General features: G+C 41.9%; 1 protein-coding gene across 1 annotated transcript in view; it reads right to left on the bottom strand.

The window, feature by feature from the left end:
• Nucleotides 1–25,218, bottom strand: part of cpe (carboxypeptidase E) — a 25,937-nt gene extending 719 nt beyond the window's left edge. The window contains exons 1-9 of the mRNA XM_062516934.1: nt 24,770–25,218; nt 12,646–12,842; nt 9,528–9,695; nt 5,402–5,519; nt 4,544–4,726; nt 2,549–2,688; nt 2,343–2,442; nt 824–942; nt 1–693 (exon numbers count right to left, since the gene is read on the bottom strand). The exon at nt 1–693 is cut by the window's left edge and continues 719 nt beyond it. Of these exons, the coding sequence (XP_062372918.1) occupies nt 595–693; nt 824–942; nt 2,343–2,442; nt 2,549–2,688; nt 4,544–4,726; nt 5,402–5,519; nt 9,528–9,695; nt 12,646–12,842; nt 24,770–25,028 (1,383 nt within the window). The 5' untranslated portion in view covers nt 25,029–25,218 and the 3' untranslated portion in view covers nt 1–594. The remainder of the gene's footprint in view (nt 694–823; nt 943–2,342; nt 2,443–2,548; nt 2,689–4,543; nt 4,727–5,401; nt 5,520–9,527; nt 9,696–12,645; nt 12,843–24,769) is intronic.
• Nucleotides 25,219–25,318: the final 100 nt, after the last annotated feature.

Below are 25,318 nucleotides of genomic sequence, written 5' to 3'. Positions count from 1 at the left end.
ATTCAACACAACACAGTGTCCTGACTGATTATAGATTTGGTGACCATGATTACAGAAAACCTCACATGAACAAGGAAGAACACAACTTCACAAAGGAGGACAGTCTGCACCACATACTGCCAAAAAATGTGCTTGTGTGTGTGTGTGTGTGTGTGTGTGTGTGTGTGTGTGTGTGTGTGTGTGTGTGTGTGTGTGTGTGTGTGTGTGTGTGTGTGTGTGTGTGTGTGTGTGTGTGTGTGTGTGTGTGTGTGTGTGTGTGTGTGTGTGTGTGTGTGTGTGTGTGTGTGTGTGTGTGTGTGTGTGTTCCTCTTTGCACACAATATCAGTGCTTATGACTGCACAATAGTTGTGTGTTTATGTCTTTGTCTAGAATAGGGGTGAGGCTGGTGTATGATTCCACAAAACACAAATAGGCAGCTTATACTTATTACAAGAACATTAAAGATAATTGTTAAAAACAGAAATGAAACGCCAAATAAAAATGGTGCATTCATTACAGCAAGTGAGCAGACATACAGGAGACTAAATATTTTACATCTCAATGGCTCACACTGCAGCAGCCAATCAGACGTGAGATATGAGGATGAAGACCAATTAGAAGTTCAGTGTCTCTGACATCATCTTCCACCAGTCCATAAGTTCCTCCTTCTCTTCCTCTTTCCTCTCCTCAAGAGACTCCAGCTCAAAGTCCACCTGAAAAAGGAAAAGGAGCGATAGAAGGGGAGATGAGGTTCAGAAATAAAGACTTTTCTTCTAAAAAATGTTTCCTTCACATTTTTGCTTGTGTTACCAGGCCTAGCCTGCATGTGAGCTACTAGTTTACCCGTGTGGCAGGACTGTAGGGAACAGCCACTTTCTTGATGACTGTCAGGTAGCCAGGCGCTGAGGCTGACACCTTGTAGTTCCCAGGAGCCAGAAGACGCCAGTAATCACCATCCTTAACTGAGAGGAAGGAAACACCGTTTGATACTTATTGCACTTAAAAATGACTTGACTTGACTTTAATACAGACCAGCAGAAATGGCATTCATTGGCATGTAATACTGGTGCTGTCCACTAGATGGCAAAATATACTTTTCATTTACTTGACAGCCCATTCTGAAGCAAGAGAAAATCAACCTTGACAATTCAAATAGTCACTATTTATTTAGACTGGGGATCAGCTTTGTTTGGTAAACAAGAAAATATAGTTATGAGGTATTTCAAAAAACATTGGCTATTTATTGTTGGGAATCTAAATAGGCCTACTTAAACAATATGGCACAAGTGAGCATAGGGTCGGTAAGGATATACAGTATACACATGGCTGTGGTTCGATCCTTTATCAACCCTATGATCAAAAGTGTGTTCACATTTCAACTACCAACTAATCGAGTTTAAAGACATCAAACTGTGTTTTCTATAGTTTCTTTGCATTTTTATTTGTTCATTCTTTGCCAAAAACAATGGTCTAATCTGTCTTGGTGTCTCCTGCCATACTCCATACACTCCATTTTCTCACTCAATAACTGTCAATGTGACACTGTGAAATCACTGCTATCTCATTTGGAATGAATGGAAGGTTCTAGCGATAAACAGTGATTTCTAGCAATAAACAGTCCTGTCCAGTCCACTGTGGACAGTAGCCTAGTGGTGGGGGAAAAAATCGATTCTGTTCAGTATCGCGATATTTTGTGCATGCAATTATATCGATACTAGTAGCTCAAAGTATCGCAATACTTAATTATAGAATTTAATTATCTATTTTACCTTTATTTGAGTCCCCAAGGAGAATTTCAAGATATTACACTCACAAGGTGGCGCTTGTTGTGGCGTTTTATTGTGCATTCAACGGCAATTTCAATTTCGTCTGTTATAGACGACCCTCCATCACTTTGAAAGTGTGGGTGTATTTCGGTTTTCAACAAAAAGCAAATAGTAAGGACCTTGATATGCACCACGCCATGACAAAGTGAGTTGAACAGTGTTATTTTCCTTATTTTTTGTAATGCCTTTGAATAATATGAGAGATATGAATAGCAATATATCGCAGAATCGAATCGCAATACTTGTTGTATTGCAATATGTTTAGAATCGCAATAATATCGAATTTTGGCCCAAATGTCGCAATAGTATCGAATTGTCATTCTTTTGCCAATTCCCACCCCTAGTGGACAGCCTTTCGTCCAATTAGAAATGAATAAATAGTTTGACCAGACCAAACTGTTGAACAGATACTGTACATTTATATTTTATACTGTATGTACTGGCAATGATATACACTAAATAACACTAGTTAGTACAGAACACATTTGATGAACTTGAGCATTTCAGCAGAAGTGTTGTATATTGTGCATGTCTACCTGTAGTCACGTCATGATCGATGCCCTCCACAGACACAGAGGCGTTGGAGATTGGTTTACCCCCGAGATCCCTCACAAAGCCAAACACCCCACGGTGGACCTGCACACAAAACATGACATGTGCATAATGAAACAAAGTTCCAATCCCACCCACTCACTCCAAAAACATCAATGATAAGTCTGCATAAATACATCAGCACACACACCTGCTCTATGTAGCTGACGAGGGAGTCCCTGTTCTCGTCCCAGTAGAGCTTCAGGGTGTTCTCAGGAGGGAACTTATCACAGCTGAGCTCCAGAGTGATCTCAAAGCAGTTGCTGCTCAGATAATTAAAGTCCTGCATGCCTGCAGTCACACAAAATGGACCAGTTAGAGCTTTAATTCAATATACGGTACCGGTCAAAAGTTTTGAAACACTTACTCTTCTATATGTCATGTAGTACACAAAAAAGTTCCCATACTTTTCCCATGAGGTGGTTGAGGGAATGCCAAGAGTGTGAAATGCTGTCAAAAGTATATGTATACACTACAGGTCAAAAGTTTTGAAACACCTACTCTGTTATAGCTTTTTGTTTTACTATTATTATATTGGCAAACAAAACGGAAAACGGAAACGGAAAACTATGAATTAACAGACGTGGGATAAGTTGAATGCTATGATGACAGCATTTCACACTCTTGGCATTCCCTCAACAACCTTTTTTTTAAAAAAAAAGGTTGGTTATTTTGGGCGTTCTTTGGCTTTTTACTTGGACAGGACAGTGAAGACAGACAGGAGGTGAGCGGGAGAGAGAGATGGGGTGCTAAGACTCGTTCATGGTATGGACGCTGTAGCCTGTTGCGCCACAGCCTCCCCCCCAACAACCTTAACGTTAGACTTTGGGAATGGACAGCCCTGAAGGAGTTCTCATACATATTGTATAGGAACTTTTTTGCTTACTACATAACCTACCGTAATTTCCCGACTATTAGCCGCAGCTTACATATTGATTTTGCTAAATTTCTTCAGCTATGAGATTACAGTAATACACAGGGACAGTTACTGTAATATGGTATTACAGTTTTTGCCCGTTGCTTGAACACATTTTGCAAAACTTCGCTCACCATACCAAAACTCTACACACTAGTGAACATAACACAACACTAGGAAATAAACCTTTCACATGTATGCCAAATTGAAACTCTTCTATCAATACCTAAACTCTGCAATCAAAACCCAACAATCCTTTGTCAAAATGTAACTCTGGTGACAAAATGAAACACACTTGCATCATATGCATACACTTGCAAATCAGGAGGAATACACTAGTCTACTTTATATAAAACATATTTGCTTGAATACATTTAGAAAAACCTCACTCATTGTGCCAAAACTCTACACACAAGGAAACAATGACACAACACTGGGAAATATACCGTTCACATCACCATTTCCAATGGCTAAACGAATGGGCTTTTTGTAGATGGCTGATTGGTGTTCAGTTTTGCAAGTAAGTACGTTCAGGTGTGTATTTGAGTGGTTGCAATTACCCGATGTGTTTTGTATTTTGGATACATGTGTTTAACAAATGGTACTATGAGATTTCATTTTTGAACGAAGTGTCTATGTATGACATAGAGAGTAGTATGCAGGACCAAGTGTGTTGCATAAAGGAGTAAGTGTGTTACAGAATTGCTACTAGAGTGCAAAGCAGCACTTTTGTTTAAGGTATAGGTACATGTGTTTGAGATATGGCAACAAAACTTCAAGTTGTGTTACTTTAGTCTAAGCATGGGTCTATAGTGTTCAAGCAACGGGCAAAAACTGTATATGGTTTTGTTTCTTTTCGCTTATACACAATGTGGCTAATACACAGGAAATTACTGAAAAAGAGTAGTTGTTTGAAAACTTTTCACCGGTAGTGTATATGGTTTCAATATGGATACATGCATGTATGTATGTATGTATGTATACGTGTATGTGTATGTGTGTGTGTGTGTGTGTGTGTGTGTGTGTGTGTGTGTGTGTGTGTGTGTGTGTGTGTGTGTGTGTGTGTGTGTGTGTGTGTGTGTGTGCGTGTGTGTATGTGTGTATGTATGTATGTATGTATGTTTGTGTATGTGTGTGTGTGTGTGTGTGTGTGTGTGTGTGTGTGTGTGTGCGTGTGTGTTTGTGTGTGTGTGTGTGTGTGTGTGTGTGTGTGTGTGTGTGTGTGTGTACCTCCAGGCACGCTGTACCAGGCCCCTCCATTAGTGATGCCCTCCTTGAAGCTTGAGTCGTCATCGTTCTTCCTGCACGGGGGGCGGTTGGGGTCTGACATCACGGGGTTCAGGCTGGAGTAGGCACGGGCCAGGCTCTTGAAGATGACATCATCAGGGCTTGCGCTATACTCGTGTGTAGAGCCTGAGAAAGATGGAGGGCAAAGCACATCTGCTATGGAGCTTGCCTCACAGGTCTTGCTATATTAAGTACTCATTTAACAGAATATGGAGAATGCTCAAACACACAAACACACACACACACACACACACACACACACACACACACACACACACACACACACACACACACACACACACACACACACACACACACACACACACACACACACACACACACACACACACACACACACACACACACACACACACACACACACACACACACACACAGACATACAGTATACCCTACGTTTAGACTACATCCACCTTCACCAGCATCTGCTGTCTATTACTGCTGCTCTCTATAAAACAGTGTGTGGGTGCAGAGCAGAGAGTCATAAATCTGTAAAGAGCCTGTATTAAACTCCATAGGACTTGTGTGCACTCACACACACACACACACACACACACACACACACACACACACACACACACACACACACACACACACACACACACACACACACACACACACACACACACACACACACACACACACACACACACACACACACACACATGCACACACACACACACATGCATACACATAAACACACATATGCACAATCATGCATGCACACACTGCAGATGTGTCCCACTGTTGTGCTGTAGTTGCTGTGTGCATGTGTGAGCATACCACTGCGTGTCTCATCATAGGGGTAGTTGGCCACTACATCTCCTCCATGCAGGTTGGCAGACAGGACGAAGGGAATGTCCATTATCCAGTGGACGACCGCTTTGGTCTCATTGGCCAGCTGAAACACAAACACACATACATACACACTGAGTGGACTATTGACATCAGGTGAGGGACACCTACATATCTATATCTACACGTATTGCCTTTGTCTGTCCTCATAATGACTCTACAGAGTATTTCTACTCCAAATCATTTGTTCAGTCTAGTTCTGTTGCATTATTGTACCTATCAGGATACAATATACAGTATGCATCTGGACCATTCAATCAGATTTTAGATCAAATCACAGCACAGAAACGGTTCTAAAATAGTTCATAGTTATTCCCTTGTCTAGTTAGAACAGCTAGTGGATCTTTATGTGAAGTCATGCTGTCTCTTCTTTGGTGTGCATCACTGGAAACAATACTCAGGCTAGTGCTCCACAGTCTTCCTACTTTGCCAGTTATCATATGTTTTTCCTGGTATAGTATGTGTGCAGCGGACGAGACACTGTTATAAGCTCACATAGGCTGGGTGTCATATTATTTACCACCTAATATACAGTACATAGTGCATGCACTGTGATAGGTGTTGATTTCAGGAAGCTTGAGGAGACCATATGAGTGGAACAGTGTAACTGACCCTAGGCAGATGGGTTGGGCTCTTGAGTCGTGGATCTGTCTGAGGTTTCTTCCCATATGTATCTCCAATTCTAGGGAGTTTTTTCTTGCCCCGTTACTCATGGGCTCTCTGTAAAGCGCCATGAGACATGTGTAATGATTTGGCGCTCTATACCGTAAGTGAAATCAAATTGAAATTGACATTGAATTGAAAGTTGCACAGACGCATTTGATAGATATCCGTGGCGCCCAATGAACGCATCTGGGCATTTTTTCAAATACGAGAAAATGAACATCTGGTTGCCAGACCACGTCTCATTTGAGAAGTGGTAGGCGCTAGCCAGGCTAGAACATAAGAGGCCTGAGAATGGATCCCTGGGGGACCCCAAGAGTAACAGTTTTCTGTACTGATTTATGGTCATTTAGAAGTACGAACTGCTTTCTATTCTGGAGGTAGCTTTTCAACCATCTCCATGCTGTGCCTCTGATCCCATAATGCTGCAACTTGCTGAGTAAGATATTGAAATCGATGGCATTGAATGCTTTCGATAGATCCAAAAATATCCCAATAGGCTGTTTGTTTATGTCTATAGCATGACTGATGTTTTCTAGAAGATCAAGAATAGCCATGCAGGAAGTGCTTCGTTTCTTAAAGGAGCACTCCATTGTTTTTGTATATTAAACTATGTTATTCCCTTAACTAGGACGAGTTGATACATACCTCTCACATCTCAATGCGTGCAATCAATCTTTCTGGCACTTTAGTAGCACTTAGTTTAGCTGAGTTCATTCATTAGGATCCAAACAGAGATGAAGTTAGAAGCAACCAAACACCTCAATGTTTTCCCTATTTAAATACAGTTACATAAATAGTTACACAACCTACACAAACTATAATGTATGGCGGAATAGCACTTGGGAGCATTTCTGAAAAATCCTCTCCCCCTCCCCCTCTCACTTCCGTCAATAGAACCAACGAGAGGATTTTTCAGGAGTGATGATATCACTGTGCCGAGTCGAAGTGCTCCCAAGTGCTATTCCGCCATACATCATTATCCTTTTTACCCGCTTAGAAAAGCGTCACGTTTTATTTTGTGTCACCATATTTGGTTGTGTAACTACTCATGTAACTGTATTTTAATAGGGAAAAGGTGGAGGTGTTTGGTTGCTTCAAACTTCATCTCTGTTTGGATCCTAATGAATGAACTGGGCTAAATGTATGCCAAGTTCCCAGTTAAGTATGTTATATTTAAGTAGCCACTCAGCCTCTTGTGCACTACCTTTTCAAATATCTTAGAGTGTAGGCAGGATTGATATGGGTCTTCAGTTGTTTATGTCCTTTTTATCACCTGATTTATAGATTGGAATGATTATTGCTGTTTTGTACACAGTAAGCCATGCTCTTGAGCTTTTCATGTTCCCAATGATCATACAGATTTCATTATGATCTGTTGGGCGCATAAGGAATGAGTTGGGATACTCCCCTTAAAGATAATGAGTAAAGGACGATCCCCAGAGTGGGATCATTTTGCTCGCTAGATTTTCTCCAATTGAGTCAAAATGGTTAATAACATGGTTTGCAAGCTCATTGGCATCTTGACCAGAAGAGCTACCAGGGCCAGGGAGAGACTTTCCTGTCCCTACGAGGGCTCTATTAAGAACCTGCCATGTTTTCCTAGAATCACCCTGTGATCGTTTGGGGCAGTCGGTTTAATGATCTCTTACTTTTCCGGAGGGTTAGGGTTTCTTAATGTAGCATTTATAGAGGTTATTTTTGTGATTGACACATAAGATACCCTGTGTCAGCTATGGCTTATGGGCTTTAGTAGCCTACTGCTTACAACCCTCTTGTCAGGGATGGTGTACTTAAAGGGATATTCCACCATTTGGGGAATTAAGCTCATTTTCCACCTCCCCTCGAGCAAAACAATTGATATTTACCTTTTTCCTGTTCATCCAGCCGTTCTGTGAGTCTGACGATACAACTTTTAGCTCCAGCTTAGCATAGATCATTGAATCAGTTTAGACCATTAGCATCTCGCCTGCTAGCATCACGCTTAAAAGTGACAAAGATTTCTGGTAATTTTCCCATAAAACTTGTATCTTCTCAAGTTAGAAAGTCCACTAAGACAAACTTAAAATGAAACCAGGCGATTTTCTATTTGACATGGAACTACACTCTCATTCTGGCGCAATAGACAAGGAAAGTTGCAAACGTACCATGGGCGCATAGGCAACAAGCAGTAGTAGTGTGTGATATCACTACGGTGGAAAATGAGCTTAAAGGAGTCCTAGAATTCAAAACCACATTCACCTTGTTACTGTTGAATTTAGGCTGCGAGCAGTGTCCAAAGGACAACACCAAAGACTTTACCGCGTCCCCCGCCTGCTTTCGTATGCAAATTGGGAAATAGAAACAGCCGTGTTGAAATGCTCCAATCTGAACAGAGCTCAGATAACACGTAATAGGCGCCCATCCCCCTTTAGATACACCCCTCGGCCCCTCTCATTTGCATACCTTCGATTAATAATTCTTGTTAAACTGCTCTTACGATGATAGTATCTAGATATGTGGTCTATGGCAGAGACGTTGTAATGCTAGCGTTATTACAGCTAACTTTGGAGAGTTACTATACTAAGAAATGTACTGATAAAACTTACCAATCTAACACATTCATTCTGTTGGGGAATCTGCTGCACTTCATCTTCGTCAGAACCTTCTTCTGACTCGGTTTATACATGTACGGCTGTATTCCTTATTTAAATCCATTGTTGATAGCTTTATCAAAGACTTTGGCTTTATTTACCAGCAGTAAACGTAGTTTCACTTTGCTCTAGCTTCAGACCGGTGGATTGAGCCAATCAACTTTCAGGACATATCGGCCAATAGACCAATCAGCGCGCATCTCATTTGAATATTCATGAACTTGCTGAGTGGGCGGGAAAAACAAACTGTTTCATTGCAAGGCTTATTTATGACCTTGTATTAGGCGATCTAGCAGTGCTCCTGGGGCGTTTTCAGCCCCACAAATTTACATATGACATTATTTAGGCTCAAAGATCAATTTGTAATGGTCAAAAAATGCGTTCTATGACTCCTTTAATTTCCCAAATGGTGGAATATCCCTTTAATAGAATCAGTTATGATATCAATAAGGGAATTGTATGTAGAATCGGGGTCACTGGAGTGTTAAATAGTTCATCCCAGTTTTTATTTTGTAGGTTTTGACACAATTGCTTTTTTCTTTCATTTATAACTTTTGCTTTCTGGTTAGGAGTTAAATGTTTGGTCACTAAATCAATGGATAACAGTACAGGACGATAGAACCCTCGAATTCTATATTTTTTGGTATTGCAGATTTTGATCATGAGACTTTCTTATTCCTTTACTATACAATTAATTTACAATACTACACTCCTTTATTCTCTCTCTCGCTCCCTCTCTCTCTCTCTCTCTCTCTCACCTTGGTGTTCTCATCCACTGCCTTCTTCATGTTCTGCAGCAGGTGATTGTTGGGTCCTCCATCTCTCTCGTTCATGTAGACAATGCGGTCCAGGTCGGGGAAGTTCCGGTTCAGATCAATGCCCTGTGCATTACTGCGACCCACAAACCAGTCCTTCATCTCACCTGACTATAGGCACGGACACAGACATGCAAACACACACACACACACACACACACACACACACACACACAGGGTAGGTTGAAGGAAGGAAGGAAATGAAGAAGTCAGGCAGGACAGCAAATGCAGTTGTATGAGAAAGTACTCGGGGAAATACTGTTGCGATAAATAACGATAGGAAGGCGTGAGTGAAAAGATTCTACATAATTGTATAAAAATGATGATGCTAAATATAGAATTGTTCGCCAACAATCCCAATAGAGAGAATATTATTTCAAAATGCAAAATCAACGTCCAATCTGCTATATTGCGTATAGGGAATTCACTTTAAATACATCCACCCTATCTAATATATTTAGGCTGCATCATTTGACAAGCATATTAGTAGCGATTAGTTTGTAAAAAAAAAAAAAATCCTTAGCTGTAAGGTAATAAGGAGAAGAACCCCTTTGAACAAAAGTATAACTAAGGTCAGTGAGAAATAATTTCATCTTATCATGTTGAAAGAACATATGCAATAGTGTCTTCACAATCTTCACAAAAGGAGCATGTAACACTAATGTCTGTGTACCTAGCTATATTGACATTAGTAGGGTACATCTTGTGAAGAATCTTAAAGGGGACACATTATGCAAAACTCACTTTTTGCGGGCCTTTGTGTTCATATTTGGGCCTCTACTGATCTTATAAACACTCCAAACGCAAAAAAAAAACATCCATCCATTTTCTGTAGGTCAGTAGAAAGACTTTGGTGTCAAGAATAGTATGCTGCTGTGAGCCATTTGGATGGCTCCCTTAAGGCTCTGGCACGCTCCTGCGTCTGCGTCACGCGCACGCGGCACTGGTGAGCGCGTGACGAGAATTGCGTCATTTTTACGGCATGCGTCGCGTTTTTGAGTCGACCAAAATTTAAGACCGCGTAGACTGCGCATGTGTGAAACGGAACTGCTATAAACACGCTCCTCCCGTAGGTGGAGCATGTACAGAAACAAAGCTTAAAACGCACCAAACAGAGACAGAAGAACACTTAAACTGGCGTTTCCTACACGCTAACGTTGTTATATGGAGACAAAACATTAGTCTTTGTTTACAACTGACTATTAAAATACTCAAAGACCTCCTATGTAATCCAAGTTGTGTAAATGGACTGAAGTTCGCTCTAAATATACACTTTTTATCGATTATGCTAACCGTTAGCATCTCTATGGGATTTCTCATAGACATTAGCTATAAGCTAACCCATTAGTTTCTTAGTTTCATTAGTTCAGTGGTCGCACATCCAAGAGTATCACAGTTAATTCGTAGTGCGCAGGCGCTAACCTTGATCGGCTGGCGCGCATTCAGGACACAGACATTGGAGTATGCCTCTTATACGCGTCTAAAATGACGCATGTCAAACGTCCAGTGCTGCGTGCGCGTGACGCAGACGCAGGAGCGTGCCAGAGCCTTTATTGTCATGTCATACTAAGGGAATTTGCATAGACCAACCCTGGCACCAGGGTCTATCATATGTGGTTGGATACCGGCTCTGTGTGAAACGAGCAGCGTAAACAGTACACACAGCCGGAGGCGTGGCCAGCAACAGCTTATTTGCATAAAAGTGACAGAGCCCTTAAACGGCTCAATTTGGAAAAGACCGAAACTGGCAAGAATAGAGCTGGTGAAATCTCTTTATGTGAGAGTGATTTTGTGCAAAGAACTTCATGAACATGTTTTGTATAGCCCATAGACCAATTCTAACTTGTTTAAAAAGAGGTATAATATGTCCCCTTTAAAGTGAACTTCTTTCTTTCTTTCCAGTATAATTTTTCCCAAGATCTTGGCGAATATGTTTCTTGTCACACTTTTTATAAAAGATATTAATACCATTCAATATAAGTTGTGTTATACTACTAGTAGGTAAACCATGTAACAACTTTGGACAAAGGCGTCTGCTAAATAACAATAGCCTTAACTACAACCATAACAGGTAACTTTTAATTAGATGTGTTAGTCCTTTGGGAATAGCTTTAAAGGAATAATTCGGTAATGTGCAGCTCACCGAGTGGTTACTGATCTTCAACGGATCCGGGAAGTACTTTTTCAGATACCTCACAACCGTGTGTGCCTAATATAACACAACATAATTTGAATTTCACTGTGAAACTTGCCATAGAAGATCGTTGAAGACCAGTAACCACTCGGTGAGCTGCACATTTTTAAAAACGAACGTTTAGGGGTGTTTTATGGACAGAATAGACCATGCACAAAGCGAGCAATGTTAAGCCATACAGAGCTCCATTCTAAAGCTGCCAAATTCCAAACAGGCTCAAACGTCAAAATTTCGGTGTCAAACACTCGTTTTCATGCTAGGCAATACAGAAAACGGGCTTAAAGTGTAAAGTGTAAAATACCGAACTATTCCTTTAATTACTGTATTATGTGTGTTTATGCATTATGCGGGTCTACTGGAATGCCCATTGTGGTGACCGAGTGGTGATGCCATTGTTAAAGGAGACGGCGCTCAGCTATATAGGTGATCTAATCCGAAATCTTAGCTGAAAAACTTCTCCCTAACAGGTTTAGTTGCGAGCATAAGATATCATGGTGATATAGCGACGCTAAAACAGAGCCACTTTCGTGTCACAGCAGACCCCGGCGAGCGCAACATACCTCGCTAATCCACTAATCAAGGTTCATAGTACGCCCCAGTGGTCACAAATAATCTGTATATGAAAGCCCATATTGTGCTTGTAAGTGCATTTCCCTGTGTAGCTGTGGGTGTGGGTCCAATTCCCGACTTCTACCGCTGAGCCCTTGAGCAAGGCACTTAACCCCAACTTGTTCCTGGGACAATGGCTGTTGCAATATAATTGACCTATGTAAGTCACTTTGGATAGATGTGTCTACTAAATTAATAAATGCATGTGTGTATGTGTGTGTGTGTGTGTGTGTGTGTGGGTGTGTGTGTGCGGGTTACCTGAGTGGCAGCCTTCTCAAAGCCGTCGGGGTTCATGGAGGGCATGATGTGTATGCGTGTGGAGTGGATGAGGTTGATGATGGTGTCGTTGCCCTGCTGGTACTGGTTGCACAGGTACTGGGCCAGGTAGATCAGCAGCTCACGCCCCACTGCCTCATTCCCATGCATGTTCCCAATGTACTTAAACTCGGGCTCACCTGCAACACACACACACACACACACACACACACAAAGAACACACATGGAGTTTCAGGAAAAATGTGAAATCACATCAAAACAATAATTGCACAGGGTTACACAGGAGTTCTTCAGTCTCAGCTTGGCCAAGTCCCTACGCATTCCTGATGACACTGTTATTTTGGGGAACATCAGCATAGATTATGTGTTTCATCTGAGCGTGACTATGGCCATGTCATTTTGTACATGGCATTAGGTCTGTGGTAAAGACGTGTTAAGGTAATCAGCAGTCCAGTCGTTTCAATCTGGCTTAAAATGGCACAGAGATCAGGGAGGATATTCTGTCTGAGAGCGGGGTGACCCCATTATTTAAGGCAATGGAAATTTGTGATCTAGACTTCTTGGTTTTTGCTGTGATCACAATGAAATATACTTTTATAATGTTTTCATAATCCTTTCAAAGGCTATTCATCACACAAATGGATCATATTAAACTAATGTAATGTGCTATTACATGTCCGGCACTGAATTCAGACTTCAACTGTAAACTGCTACTGCCTTCTCTATTCCTATGATGCAAGTCAATTGCACATTTTCTTTATGAAGAAAATCCTGTGGGTGTGGGTAAACTTCTGCCGACCATCACACACTGTGGAGAGCACACACAATGCAAGAACAGAGAGGATGTTTTTAGTGGTGAACGGGTCCAAGGGTGACATGTCCTTTCTCCTCTGCTCTCATACTTGTATACACGCAGCTGCACCTCCAGTCACCAGTCGGTCAAGCTCCTAAAGTTTACGGATGACACCACCCTCATTGGGCTCATCTCTGGTGGTGACGAGTCCGCCTACAGGTGGGAGATTTCTGGTGTCCTGGAGTGGACAAAAATGCTTTCAGCTAAATGTGCTAAAGTGGAGATGGTTGAGCTAAATGTGCTGAAGACAGTGGAGATGGTTGAGCTAAATGTGCTGAAGACAGTGGAGATGGTTGAGCTAAATGTGCTGAAGACAGTGGAGATGGTTGAGCTAAATGTGCTGAAGACAGTGGAGATGGTTGTGGACTTCAGGAGGAACCCAGCTCCACCCGCCCCCACCCACGCTGTGTGGCTCCCCTGTAGAGTCTTTCCACTTCCTGGGCATCATCATCACCCAGAGCCTCAAGTGGGACCTGAACACCAGAGCCCTCACCAAAAAGGCACAGAATAGGATGTACTTCCAGGATGTGCAGCTGAAGAAATACAACCTTCCAAAGCCAATGGTGGAGCTCTTCTACACTTCCATCATTGAGCCCATCCTCACTTCCTCCATCACCATCTGGTACACTGCGGCCTCTGCCAAGGACAAGCACATACTGCAGTGCATCATTCGCTGTCTGCCATCCCTCAACGACCTGCATACCTCCAGGGTCAGGGGGTGGGTAGGTAGGATTATGGCTGACCCCTCCCACCCTGGACACAATATCTTTGAGCCCCTCCCCTCAGACAGGACCAGGCCTACAGTTGGCCTCACTCTTCAAAACTGACCACCTCAATCATGAGACATAGAGACCCCAATGAGTCTTCAACCTGACCACCTCAATTATGAGACATAGGGAACCCAATGAGTCTTCAACCTGACCACCTCAATTATGAGACATAGGGCGTACCGTACCCGAGTACACTTGGCCCCTAAAGTCCGGTTTGTTTGACCAGTGTGTTCCGTACCGCGGTACGGTACGCTAGTACGCTTGGAGGAGGTGGACTCTGGTACGGTACACATGTAAGCACAGGACATCATTAATGACGAAATAAACAATAATGTTCCAATTAACAATCACACGTTTGCATAAAGATTCTAGAACACAGCAACTCAATCGTACCCAAGTACGGTTTGATATACTGTATGCAGTGTGAGTTCAGACCAGGGACCAAAGGCAACTGTGCACCTCAATCATGAGAGACAGTTAGACCACCTCAATCATGAGACATACTGTAGGGAAGCCAAAACAAAAATGCTCATGGCATGACAACATTTTATTATTATTATTATTATTATTATTATTAAGGTTTATTTAGATCGGGACAGATACAAAAACATAGACAAGCTTGAACAGTCATCTGATGCATGCATCATAGTGTTTTTAGCTGACACTGACGCAAATACAACCACACACACTTACTCTGACACATCTGTGTTTGTGCCCGGGATTCTATACAGTACATCCGTGTCCCAATTTCTTGTCTGTGGTGAGGGTGATGTGTGATCGTTGTTTATCCTATCCTGTCCTATCCTGTCTGGCTGTTAATCACTCCTGACCTGTTTCTCACAGGCTGTCTCACTCTCATTTCCTGTCTATCTCCAACATACATAACACACAGCTCTTCGCCTATATAGGTACCTTGGGGTTCGACAATCAGACTCTCTCAGTCTTTTTTGTTGGATGAAAGACAAAGGTGTGCTGATCCCAATGCAGTTTTAAAAGGGAATAAGGGATGTTTCACTCCTTGTGTGGGCCACCATTGTGTTACTCTCTTTCAACCTTAGAAATAAACAATGATGGAAAAGTCATAGAATTAACTCTTATATTACTAAGCAATTAGATGTGTAATTTAAATTCAATCAATTCAATGATTTATTCACTGTACTCTAATTGATGTGTTGCCATCCTTTAATTAAGTAATTAAGATGAGAGGTATGTGGTCTTCTTCTACACATGAAGCAATGCAAAACCAACATTTTGCACACACACACACGCACGCACGCACGCACGCACGCACGCACACCAGGGGTGGAAATTAAAATTTGAAAATGTGACAATCTATCAGCCAATAGCAGATTTCTGGTGAAATTAACCAGCCACTCAATGTTAAAATATGACTTTGTGTCTGAAATCTACCAGCCACTCTCACATTTTACCAGCATTTGGCTGGTGGCTGGTGCTAATTTCCATCCCTGACGCACACACGCACACACGCACACACACACACACATACACACACACACACACTCTGAGAACTTGAAAGCCAGATGCAGAGCAGATGGGGGGCTGTAGCTGCAGGGGTCCTCATGGAGGAGAGCAGCTTTTCCCTGTTAGAGCGTCTCCATTTTACATTTACACTGAAATTGTACAAACAAACTTCCAGGCTCACACAGACCTATATACACTATATTCCCCACCCCACCACCACATACAAATAAACATGAACACAGTTTAACTGTGCTCATTTTAACTGTTTAACTGCATTTGAGCACTGTTACATCTCATGGGTTTCGTGTGCCGTCTCATCGTGAGCGTGGTAGTAATTTACTTGCTTGAGCTTTAAAGTTCTCTATTTCATCTTCTGCAGATGCATGCTATCACAGAGGATAAGAGGAATGCATGCAGTCCAGCATGCAGAAGAATGTGTGTGTGTGTGTGTGTGTGTGTGTGTGTGTGAGAGAGAGAGAGAGAGAGAGAGATCACCCTAGGGTTATGTTCTGTCACCACTGCTATTCATGCTCTATACCAATGACTGTCAGAGGAAGTTTGAGTCGCGGTACATAATCAAGTAGGCTAATGACTACACCAATGACTGCCAGAGGAAGTTCGAGTCGAGGTACATAATCAAGTAGGCTAATGAGTGATTGTCAGTCTCCTGCAGGACCATGAGGTGGGGCATGGACAAGCCTTAGAGACAAATTGTACGCAACAGCGTCTCGAAGGCAAAAGAGGAAGTGTATTGACTTCCACTGCATAGCCCTTCTTCCACAGCTCGGACTGACATCAGCACAGCTGTGGAGACAGTAAGCCAGCACAAGCACTTGAGCACCATCTTAGGTGATAAACTGACCTTTGATGCCAACACTGAAGCTGATGTTTACACGACACCGCTGGGCTTTTTTCTTTTTACCACTTTCACACCTTTAACGATACCGGTAAAAAAAACACTTGCATTTACACACAGAGGTGAAAACTATACTACATTGCTAAATGTTGGGACTGATGCGCACTGAAAACTGGGGGGTATTTGATGGTTTAAATTACTATTAAGTTGAAAGTGTCGTGATTTCCACCCACTGTTTGTGAGAGAATTCATTGAACGTGCTCTGTGCTGAGTTATTTTTTATAGGGAATGCATCGCGGCCACAAGTGGGCTTGCCTTGTTGCATGCCTGTGTGCGTATTAGACTAAAACTCCTAAAAATCACAGTTTGCAAAATAAAAGTTGTCGTGTAAACAGGGCCTGAGTCCATCTGCAGAAAGGACAATCAGAGACTATCCTTGAGTTAAAGGAACACTTCACCGTTTTTTCATATTAAACTATGTTATTCCCCTAATTAAGAGGAGTTGATACATACCTCTCACGTTTCAATGCGTGCACTCACTGGCTCTGGCGTGCGGCGCAACTTTGATAGCACTGAGCTAGCCCAATGCATTCATTAGGATCCAAACAGAGATGATGTTAGAAGCGAACAAACACCTTCATGTTTTCCATGTTAAAATACGGTTACACGAGTAGTCACACGACCAAGTATGGTAAGACAAAATAAAACGTGGTGCATTTCTAAGCAGGTAAGAGGGATAACTATATTGTGTGGCGCAGTAATATCCTCACTCTTGCACTTTCAGTTTCACTTTAGAGTGAGGATATTACTGCGCAGAGTCTAAGTGCTCCCATTATTATTCCGCCACACAATATAGTTATATTAGGGAAAACATGGAGGTGTTTGGTCACTTCTAACTTCCTCTCTGTTTGGATCCTAATGAATGCATTGGGCTAGCTAAGTGCTATCACAGTTGCGCCGCGCGCCACAGCCAGTGAGTGCACGCATTGAAACATGAGAGGTATGTATCAACTCATCTTAATTAAGCAGATAACAGTTTAATATGAAAAAACGGTGAAGTGTTCCTTTAATGTCACTAATGATGATGATTCAATGATTCATTTGAATTTAAATATGTAAAATAATTTCACAGCAAAAATTATATGTGATTAATTTAGATTAATTAACCTTAGTTAGACTTCTGCTATTCTGTGTGTATGGGTGTTGATTACCAAATTGCCCATCAGGTACATTAAAAATGTTCCAATCCAATCCCATCCAAACTGGTAATACTGTATTGTGATACTGTAATAATAGACACTCAACTCAATCACTTTCACTATCCACTATGTGCAATTCTTTGCTGGTGTATTGAAAGTTCATGCTATTTTTTTTCTATTTTTTTTTTATTAAGGAATAACCAAAGTGGTTGATATAATGTTGCTGGGGTAATTGATTATTTAGATTAACATTTTAGCAGTTATTATGGTTGTGTAACATGGAATGTAAGCTACAAGTTTATAGATTTTGTGCTGCTCTACCATCTCAAGACATGGCAACAGCAAGAGCAGCCAGGCAGCTAAGTAAGGGATAATCAACGACGCGCCGTGCGTTTATAGAAAAATAATGCACGTGGTAATAAGGACCCGACGCCGCAAAAATCGAGTCAGTACCTTTCCGGAACTGTCGCTGCTGCAGCTGGCAACGCTTTAACAACGCTTTAATAACATTTCCGGAAAGGTACGGACTCGATTAAATTCATTCTGGACTCTCTATCCGACCACATAAAGACGTGGGGATACTTTGGTTTGGCTTTAGGGACCCTCTACTCACTACCACGTAAGTGTAGTGTTGTTTGGAACAGTAGAAGAGGTATAAAAATAGTGTTTTGTAGCGGCGAAAGGACATGCCCGGTTCACTTCCAGGCTAACGAGTTTTGGCCAAAAACGGTGAACTCGAACTTTCTCAAAATACATTCGAATGACATGATTTTGGTGTCAACTCAACGTATGTACTCCCAATAGTCCGAAAAATTGATCTAAAGTGCATTTCACTCCGGATTATCCCTTTAATGCAATGCTAAATGAAATCCTGTTCTGTCATACATGAGCAAGTTATGGTTTTCCTACCAATGTATGTGCATCAGAAGGTTGAGGGGAAAGTTTCATGCAAAACATTCTTGCAAAAAAAAAAAAAAAAAAATGTTATCCAGACTGCAGTCAACAGGGAGGGAAATTAATCTCATCGCCCCCTACAGGCTGTGTTCCTAGATCTTATCGGAGTTGATGGGATTCTCTTTTTTTCCCTTTAATCATATTTCAGTCCACATTGGGAACTTAGTTAAGAAGCTTCCATCTGATATGCATTGGGGTCACCTCTATTGCTTCAAGTGGTCATACTTTATGTTTAGGACCAGTATGAATTGCTTTGAGTTGTATGGTGATAACAAACTACAAATGCATGTGACATCACCAGTCTGGGCACTTCATCTCTAACTGATCAAAATCATAAATTTGCTTGAATAGGTGAAGATATTTTTTGCATTGACAGAGAGCGATGTAAACCACATGGTGATTATTTTTGTGTTAGGGTAACTTGTGTTGTGTTCCTACTGAAATGAAGAGCTAGCAATAAGTAGGTGTCAACACTAACCAGGATAATAAACAAACCATACTATGGTGAGTAATGTCAAAGGATAAAGTCAGTTAGATTCTTACTGTATACACACTGAAACATATTTTTGGTGGATAACTTCTCTGATCAGGCTTCATAATATTTTTTAGAAGAATAGTTATGTATATGGCACTGCCTCACCTAAGGGAAATGATGATAGCATTTAAATATCACTTAATTTGTGTCCTCTATTCGGCAGTGACATGGTCATACAGTGTCAACACATGAACAGTTTATGTTATAACTTGCTTACAGTGGGTTTTCTACTGCTGCTGCTTCAGCTTTCCCAACTGCAATTACCATGGGTTTGAAAATGTTCCCTCCCCTTCCGCTATATAGCCAAGATGGCGTCCGTTGAGGACAAAAAGTGTCCAGCATTCCACAGCTTTTTGACTGCTATGAGTGCACCATCTGGGGACTTGCAGTGCACTTCGTGTTGTTGGAATTTTCAGTGTGAACACCCTCACACACTCTCAAGCTTTATTGTAAGTGGAGAAATATGTAATTTGATAGGAACGAACCCACTGGGGGTGCTGTTTTTCCCTTTCTAATGATGGGTATGAGTCATGAGTAATCAGAGTGCAAGTCTTGTCATTTGCATCATGCTAAGAGCAGCCTTCACATTTGTTTGTTTGCTTCACATTATAGATCAATTTGTAGGACACTTTCAATCTATCTTCCAAAACATCTTACAAATCATTGATATCATGAAGCTTCTTTAAGGGTTTGTCTTTTGTGGTTGTTGTTGATGATGATGATTCGGTAGTGTTTTTTGATGAGCTCCAGGTCCACTTAATTTCAGTTACTGTTGTCTTACTGTGTATATACTGTGTATTTGTCATATTAGAGTTAGTGCTGTTAAAAAAACCTGCAATTTCATGATCATGAAGCAACTCCTATCAACAGCTTGTGCACGCTCATGCGTGCCCGCACACACACACACACACACACACACACACACACACACACACACACACACACACACACACACACACACACACACACACACACACACACACACACACACACACACACACACACACACACACACACACACACACACACACACACACACACACACACACACACACACACACACACACACGTCTCTGATGTCAATATGGTCTTTCTCCAAATAAAGATAGAGCTGTGTGATTCGAACACACCCCTATAGCTGGGCCTGCAACACTAGATAGACATCATAGTGATGAAATCATGTACAGAGATGTCCAAGCACACATAGAAATGAGTGGGAGGAGAGAGTCAAATTAATCCCCAAAATAAATCACCTTACATAAGACTAAATCACAGCCTGTTCATCTGTCACACAGACTAACTCACTGCTCTCTCTCTCTCTCTCTCTCTCTCTCTCTCTCTCTCTCTCTCTCTCTCTCTCTCTCTCTCTCTCTCTCTCTCTCTCTCTCTCTCTCTCTCTCTCTCTCTCTCTCTCTCTCAAATTAAGGTGCTTTATTAGCATGGCTGTTTGGCACAGTGTTGCCAAAGCCAGTGTTAGAAATAACACAGTTGTGAGCACAGAATAAACAGTAGCAGAATAAACAGTAGAAATAATAATAATAATAAGTTAATACGTTTATTTTATAGCATCTTTCTCAAACCCAAGGTCGCTTCAAAAGTGTGTGTGTGTGTGTGTGTGTGTGTGTGTGTGTGTGTGTGTGTGTGTGTGTGTGTAGTCTGTGTACGTGTGCATGCGAGAACAAATGCTTGTGTGCATATGTGTCTATTAACACCAGGACAGGTTTACTTGAATCATGTCCCTCAGGTTGTGACATTTTAAGACATTGTGCTGCCAGGGCAGTAAAGGGCCCTTCACCAAGAAGTATGGCCTTTTCATCATTGTCTTCAACATGTGGTGTGGTCTGTTGTAAGTTTGTGAAAAAGGTCTGTCTTAAAATGTCATATTTTTCGCAGTGAAGAAGAAAGCGCTTCTCTGTCTCAACCTTCTTTGCCTGACAGTGACCAGATATTCTTTGTTCTCTTGGCAGCTAGGTTTTTCAGTGTCTGCCTGTTCGTATTGCTACTTCATATCTCTGACAGAGATGAGATACTCTGCAAATTCGCATTCCCTTTTTAGGATCAGATGGGGATTAATTCTACTTTGGTTAGTTTGGTTTGTCCAGTTCTATAAATATCCTTCTTTTGCTTGATTCATTAAACTGTAGACTCTAATGTTTGGGAAGCAGCGATGGACTGAGGTTGATGTTTATTAACTGTTGCTATTGAATTAGTTAACTTCAGTACCAGCTGGCTCAGAGGACACTTTTCAGGGTTCATCCTCTGAATTTTCAATGCCTCAAAATGAAGTGAGATTCTTGGGACTGCTGTTCAGGTGCATCCAGAGTTTTCTGGATCTTTTCTGGAGAGGTAAGGCCAATGAATGGAAAACAGCCAAATTCTGCCCTACATTCTCCCCCTCTCTGTGTATAAGAGGGAGAAAGAGAGGGAGAGAGAGGTGATGGTGCTGCATCTCTTGATCAAACAATATTACACCATAATGGCCTATAATGACGTACCACATGGCTGAACACCACAGAAAGAGACCCGTTGTGGCCTCGTACTGGCTGGCAAAGTTCCTCATTAAGCATGACTTTTCACATTCAGTATTCAGCACACTAAAGCACACTAATGCTCTATCATCACAGACAGGCATACATCTGTTGTTTGCTTCCCTGAAGCTGGGGCATGCAATGTGGCTTGAATTTTCATTTTAATGATGCAGTAGGTAACTAGTTCAATAGATAGAATCCATTACTAGAACCCTTTTTGAAATCGATATATTTTATGTTGTTGCTGATAAGCCTATTACTGTAATTGCCTGTCACAGTTGAAGTTAGAACAAATCTCCACATCTATTACACCTAAACCATGCAAATGCCTTATCTCCCGTCATGTGACACTTTGGAATCCTCAATTTACTCAAATTCAATAATCATAAAGTAACACTCCACCATTTTTTTTTTTTTTTCATATCAAACTCTCTCGCGTTTCAATGCGTGCACTCAATGGCTCTGGAGTGCGACGCTACTTTGATAGCACTAACCCATAGCACTAGCCCAGTTCATTCATTAGGATCCAAACAGAGATGAAGTTACTTGACTTAACACCCACGTTTTATTTTGTCTCACCATACCTGGTAGAGTAACTACTCGTGTAACTGTATTTTAAAAGGGAAAAACGTGGAGGATGTGTTTGGTTGCTTCTAACTTTATCTCTGTTTGGATCCTAATGAATGAACTGGGCTAGATAAGTACTATCAAAGTAGCGCCCAAATGCGAGAGGTATGTATCAACTCATCTTAGTTAAGGGAATAATGTAATTTAATATGAAAAAAGGGTGGAGTGTTCCTTTAATGACCTACACTGGCAGTGTGTCTATCTTCATTTTCATACTTAAACAGAAAGTAGATATCTAGACATCCCAGACATACCCTAAAATCCTTTTAGTTTATACATAAGACACATCTTCAGATTCACCAGACACATCTTCAGACAATAAGAATCATGTGTTTTCACACAATGTATGGTGCTAGGTTGGTTCTTTGTTTAGCCCCCTACCCCTGGCTAGGGCTGGGCTTTTTTCTGAAGCTGACACCATTCTGGTTTTGAATGCTTTTCTGATTCCACCGTATGGGCTACTTTCTCTATTCTGACTGGTAAAAGGTCAGAGATCCAAAAAAGGCTGGATCTGTTTCCAGGCATTACCACCCCATTAGCGTTTCCCTGAAGCTCAACTGAAGCACACACATATAAGCCACGTTAGTCAGGTTCTGTGGAAATGTGAGAAGTATTCACCTCCAGCTGGATATACAACATCCATGACATAAAGAGCGTTTTCTTTTGTTATGCCGAGCCAAATCAAAATAAAGGGTTTTGTTGTAACATGCTTTTTACTTTTTTACACACACGCACACACACACACACACACACTATGTATGTGGTTGTATGAGCATGGTTGTGTGAGCGGGTGCGTGTGTGGCTACACAGTAGGAACAGATGGTCTGAGCGAGACACAAGGCATTGCGCGCCTAAGTCCTCCTCACCCTTAGCCAACCACACAAGTGCACCACACAGCCCCCAGCAATAAGCCGATCTGTCGCCACGGAAACGACTATTCCTGCCTCACCTCAGATTTCTCCATTACACTCTCTGAGATGGGTCAAAACACATGGGAGAAATGACAGAATAGGAGTGCAAAAGCATCCGTCCTTCTTGTATGGTTCTTTCACTGTAGCCTACACGTATCAATCTGTTTTTTTCTCTTGCATGTGCAGCCACCACTGGGGAGCAGCTGGTTGCTCTTGGTAACAAGGCGGGGGCACTTGCTGAAAATCATCTGGTAGCAATAAAGGCTCCATCCATCCAGTGACTCACTCCAAGTGTACACACTCTCAAATGGGGGACTAACTGGGCTATTTTAGTCACACTTACCCCTCTACTGCACCCCCTTAATTAACACACACACACGCACGCACGCACGCACACACACACACACGTGCACGCGCACGCACACACACACACACACACAAACATGGCCACAAGGAACCTCAACCCACCTACAAGTCAACTATTGAACATCAACCATGGCATTTAGAAACATTTGATTCCTTGAGATTCTTTGCCTAGAGATTTTCATTTCTTTAATTTTTGTCCTCTGGTCATTAAAGAACTGTACTTCATGAATGAATAAACACCCAACAACAAAATGGCATTCTAAAGGCTGGGTTGGCACAAAATTAGCTGGTTCTCTATCAACCCTCTGAAAATCTACAGATTAAGAGGTCATTTTGATGTATCTTGCTCTCCTCAATAGTCTCCACCAAAAGGATCTCAGTCCAGGCTTTGATCTAAGGAGTGGGGTGGGGAGAGAATAATCAAGGCCCTCTACTGCTCCCTGGCACAAACTCACGCCTCTCTATGTGAAAAAAACTTGCGTGGTTATGTGATTACTGGTCACTTTACGTTTGTTTATACAGTGTCATGAATTGTATTATTAAAATAGCGTATGATGCGTGATTCACAAAAGCTTGGACTATCTACATCTTTTCGTTATTTAGTACAAGCGAGTTGTTTCTATCACGCAAAATGGCGACCATTTGGATGGATCACGTTCAGCCCTGCGCTTCAACATCAAACGTTACCTGTAGAATTTCCTCCCTGTATTGTTTACAGATTGATGGGCTCTGGGTCCATTTTGAAAGGATAAAGCCAATGCACTATACAAGAAAAACATGAACACCTGAACCCACCTCGCACTGTCCCTGCTACCTGACAGCTTGTGCCAAAGATGCGTGACTGACTTTCAACCTCCATACAGTGCAAAAAAATAATGGAAAACAATTGTATTGGGGTGACAATATGAATACGATTTAATTCAAATTATTCGGGCAGGGATTTCACTCTATTTCACCAAACGACTAGTCTATCAAATGCGCTGACTGTCAAAGAAATTGACAGGAGTCAAGGTGGACTGACTGACCTGCTTCGTGAACTCCTGGGGTGTCAGACATCTCCAGGACCAGTAGCTCGCGGCCCTCAAAGCTTTCACCGATAGTGTAGATACGCGAGATGTCAGGACACTGCAACCAAACGGACACAAGCGCCTTTCGCATCTCATCGTAGCGATGGTATTCGAACGAGATGTCGCCATCTCCACCCGAGCTGCTAGGGGCTGCTTCTGTGAACGCTGCCAGCCCAACGAGAGCTCCACAAAACACCACCGACAGGACCAACCTCATGGTGTCTCACCGTCTACTCCGTGTTTGCCTTTTTACGAAGCTTTTTATCGTCGTCTGAAATTGTGCTTTCCTCTCTGTGTCACTAATAGTGTGCGTCGTGTCAATAGCCTGGTAGTGCGCAGCAGCTCTGCGAGCGGATCAGTGATGATGACAATGCGCGTGTCCGACTTTGACGCTACCTGTCTGCTTCTGGAGAGCAGCCCAATGCCGATTGCCGTCTGCAGAAGCGCGTCACCACTGGCTAAAATCCCTGCTAGTGCGCGTTCCCGCAAGGAGTGACACTGCACAGG

Source organism: Sardina pilchardus, chromosome 2, assembly GCF_963854185.1.
Source record: "Sardina pilchardus chromosome 2, fSarPil1.1, whole genome shotgun sequence".
NCBI lineage: Eukaryota > Metazoa > Chordata > Actinopteri > Clupeiformes > Clupeidae > Sardina > Sardina pilchardus.
Note: the sequence above shows the minus strand (reverse complement) of the source record. Positions and strands in the feature narration are given on the sequence as shown.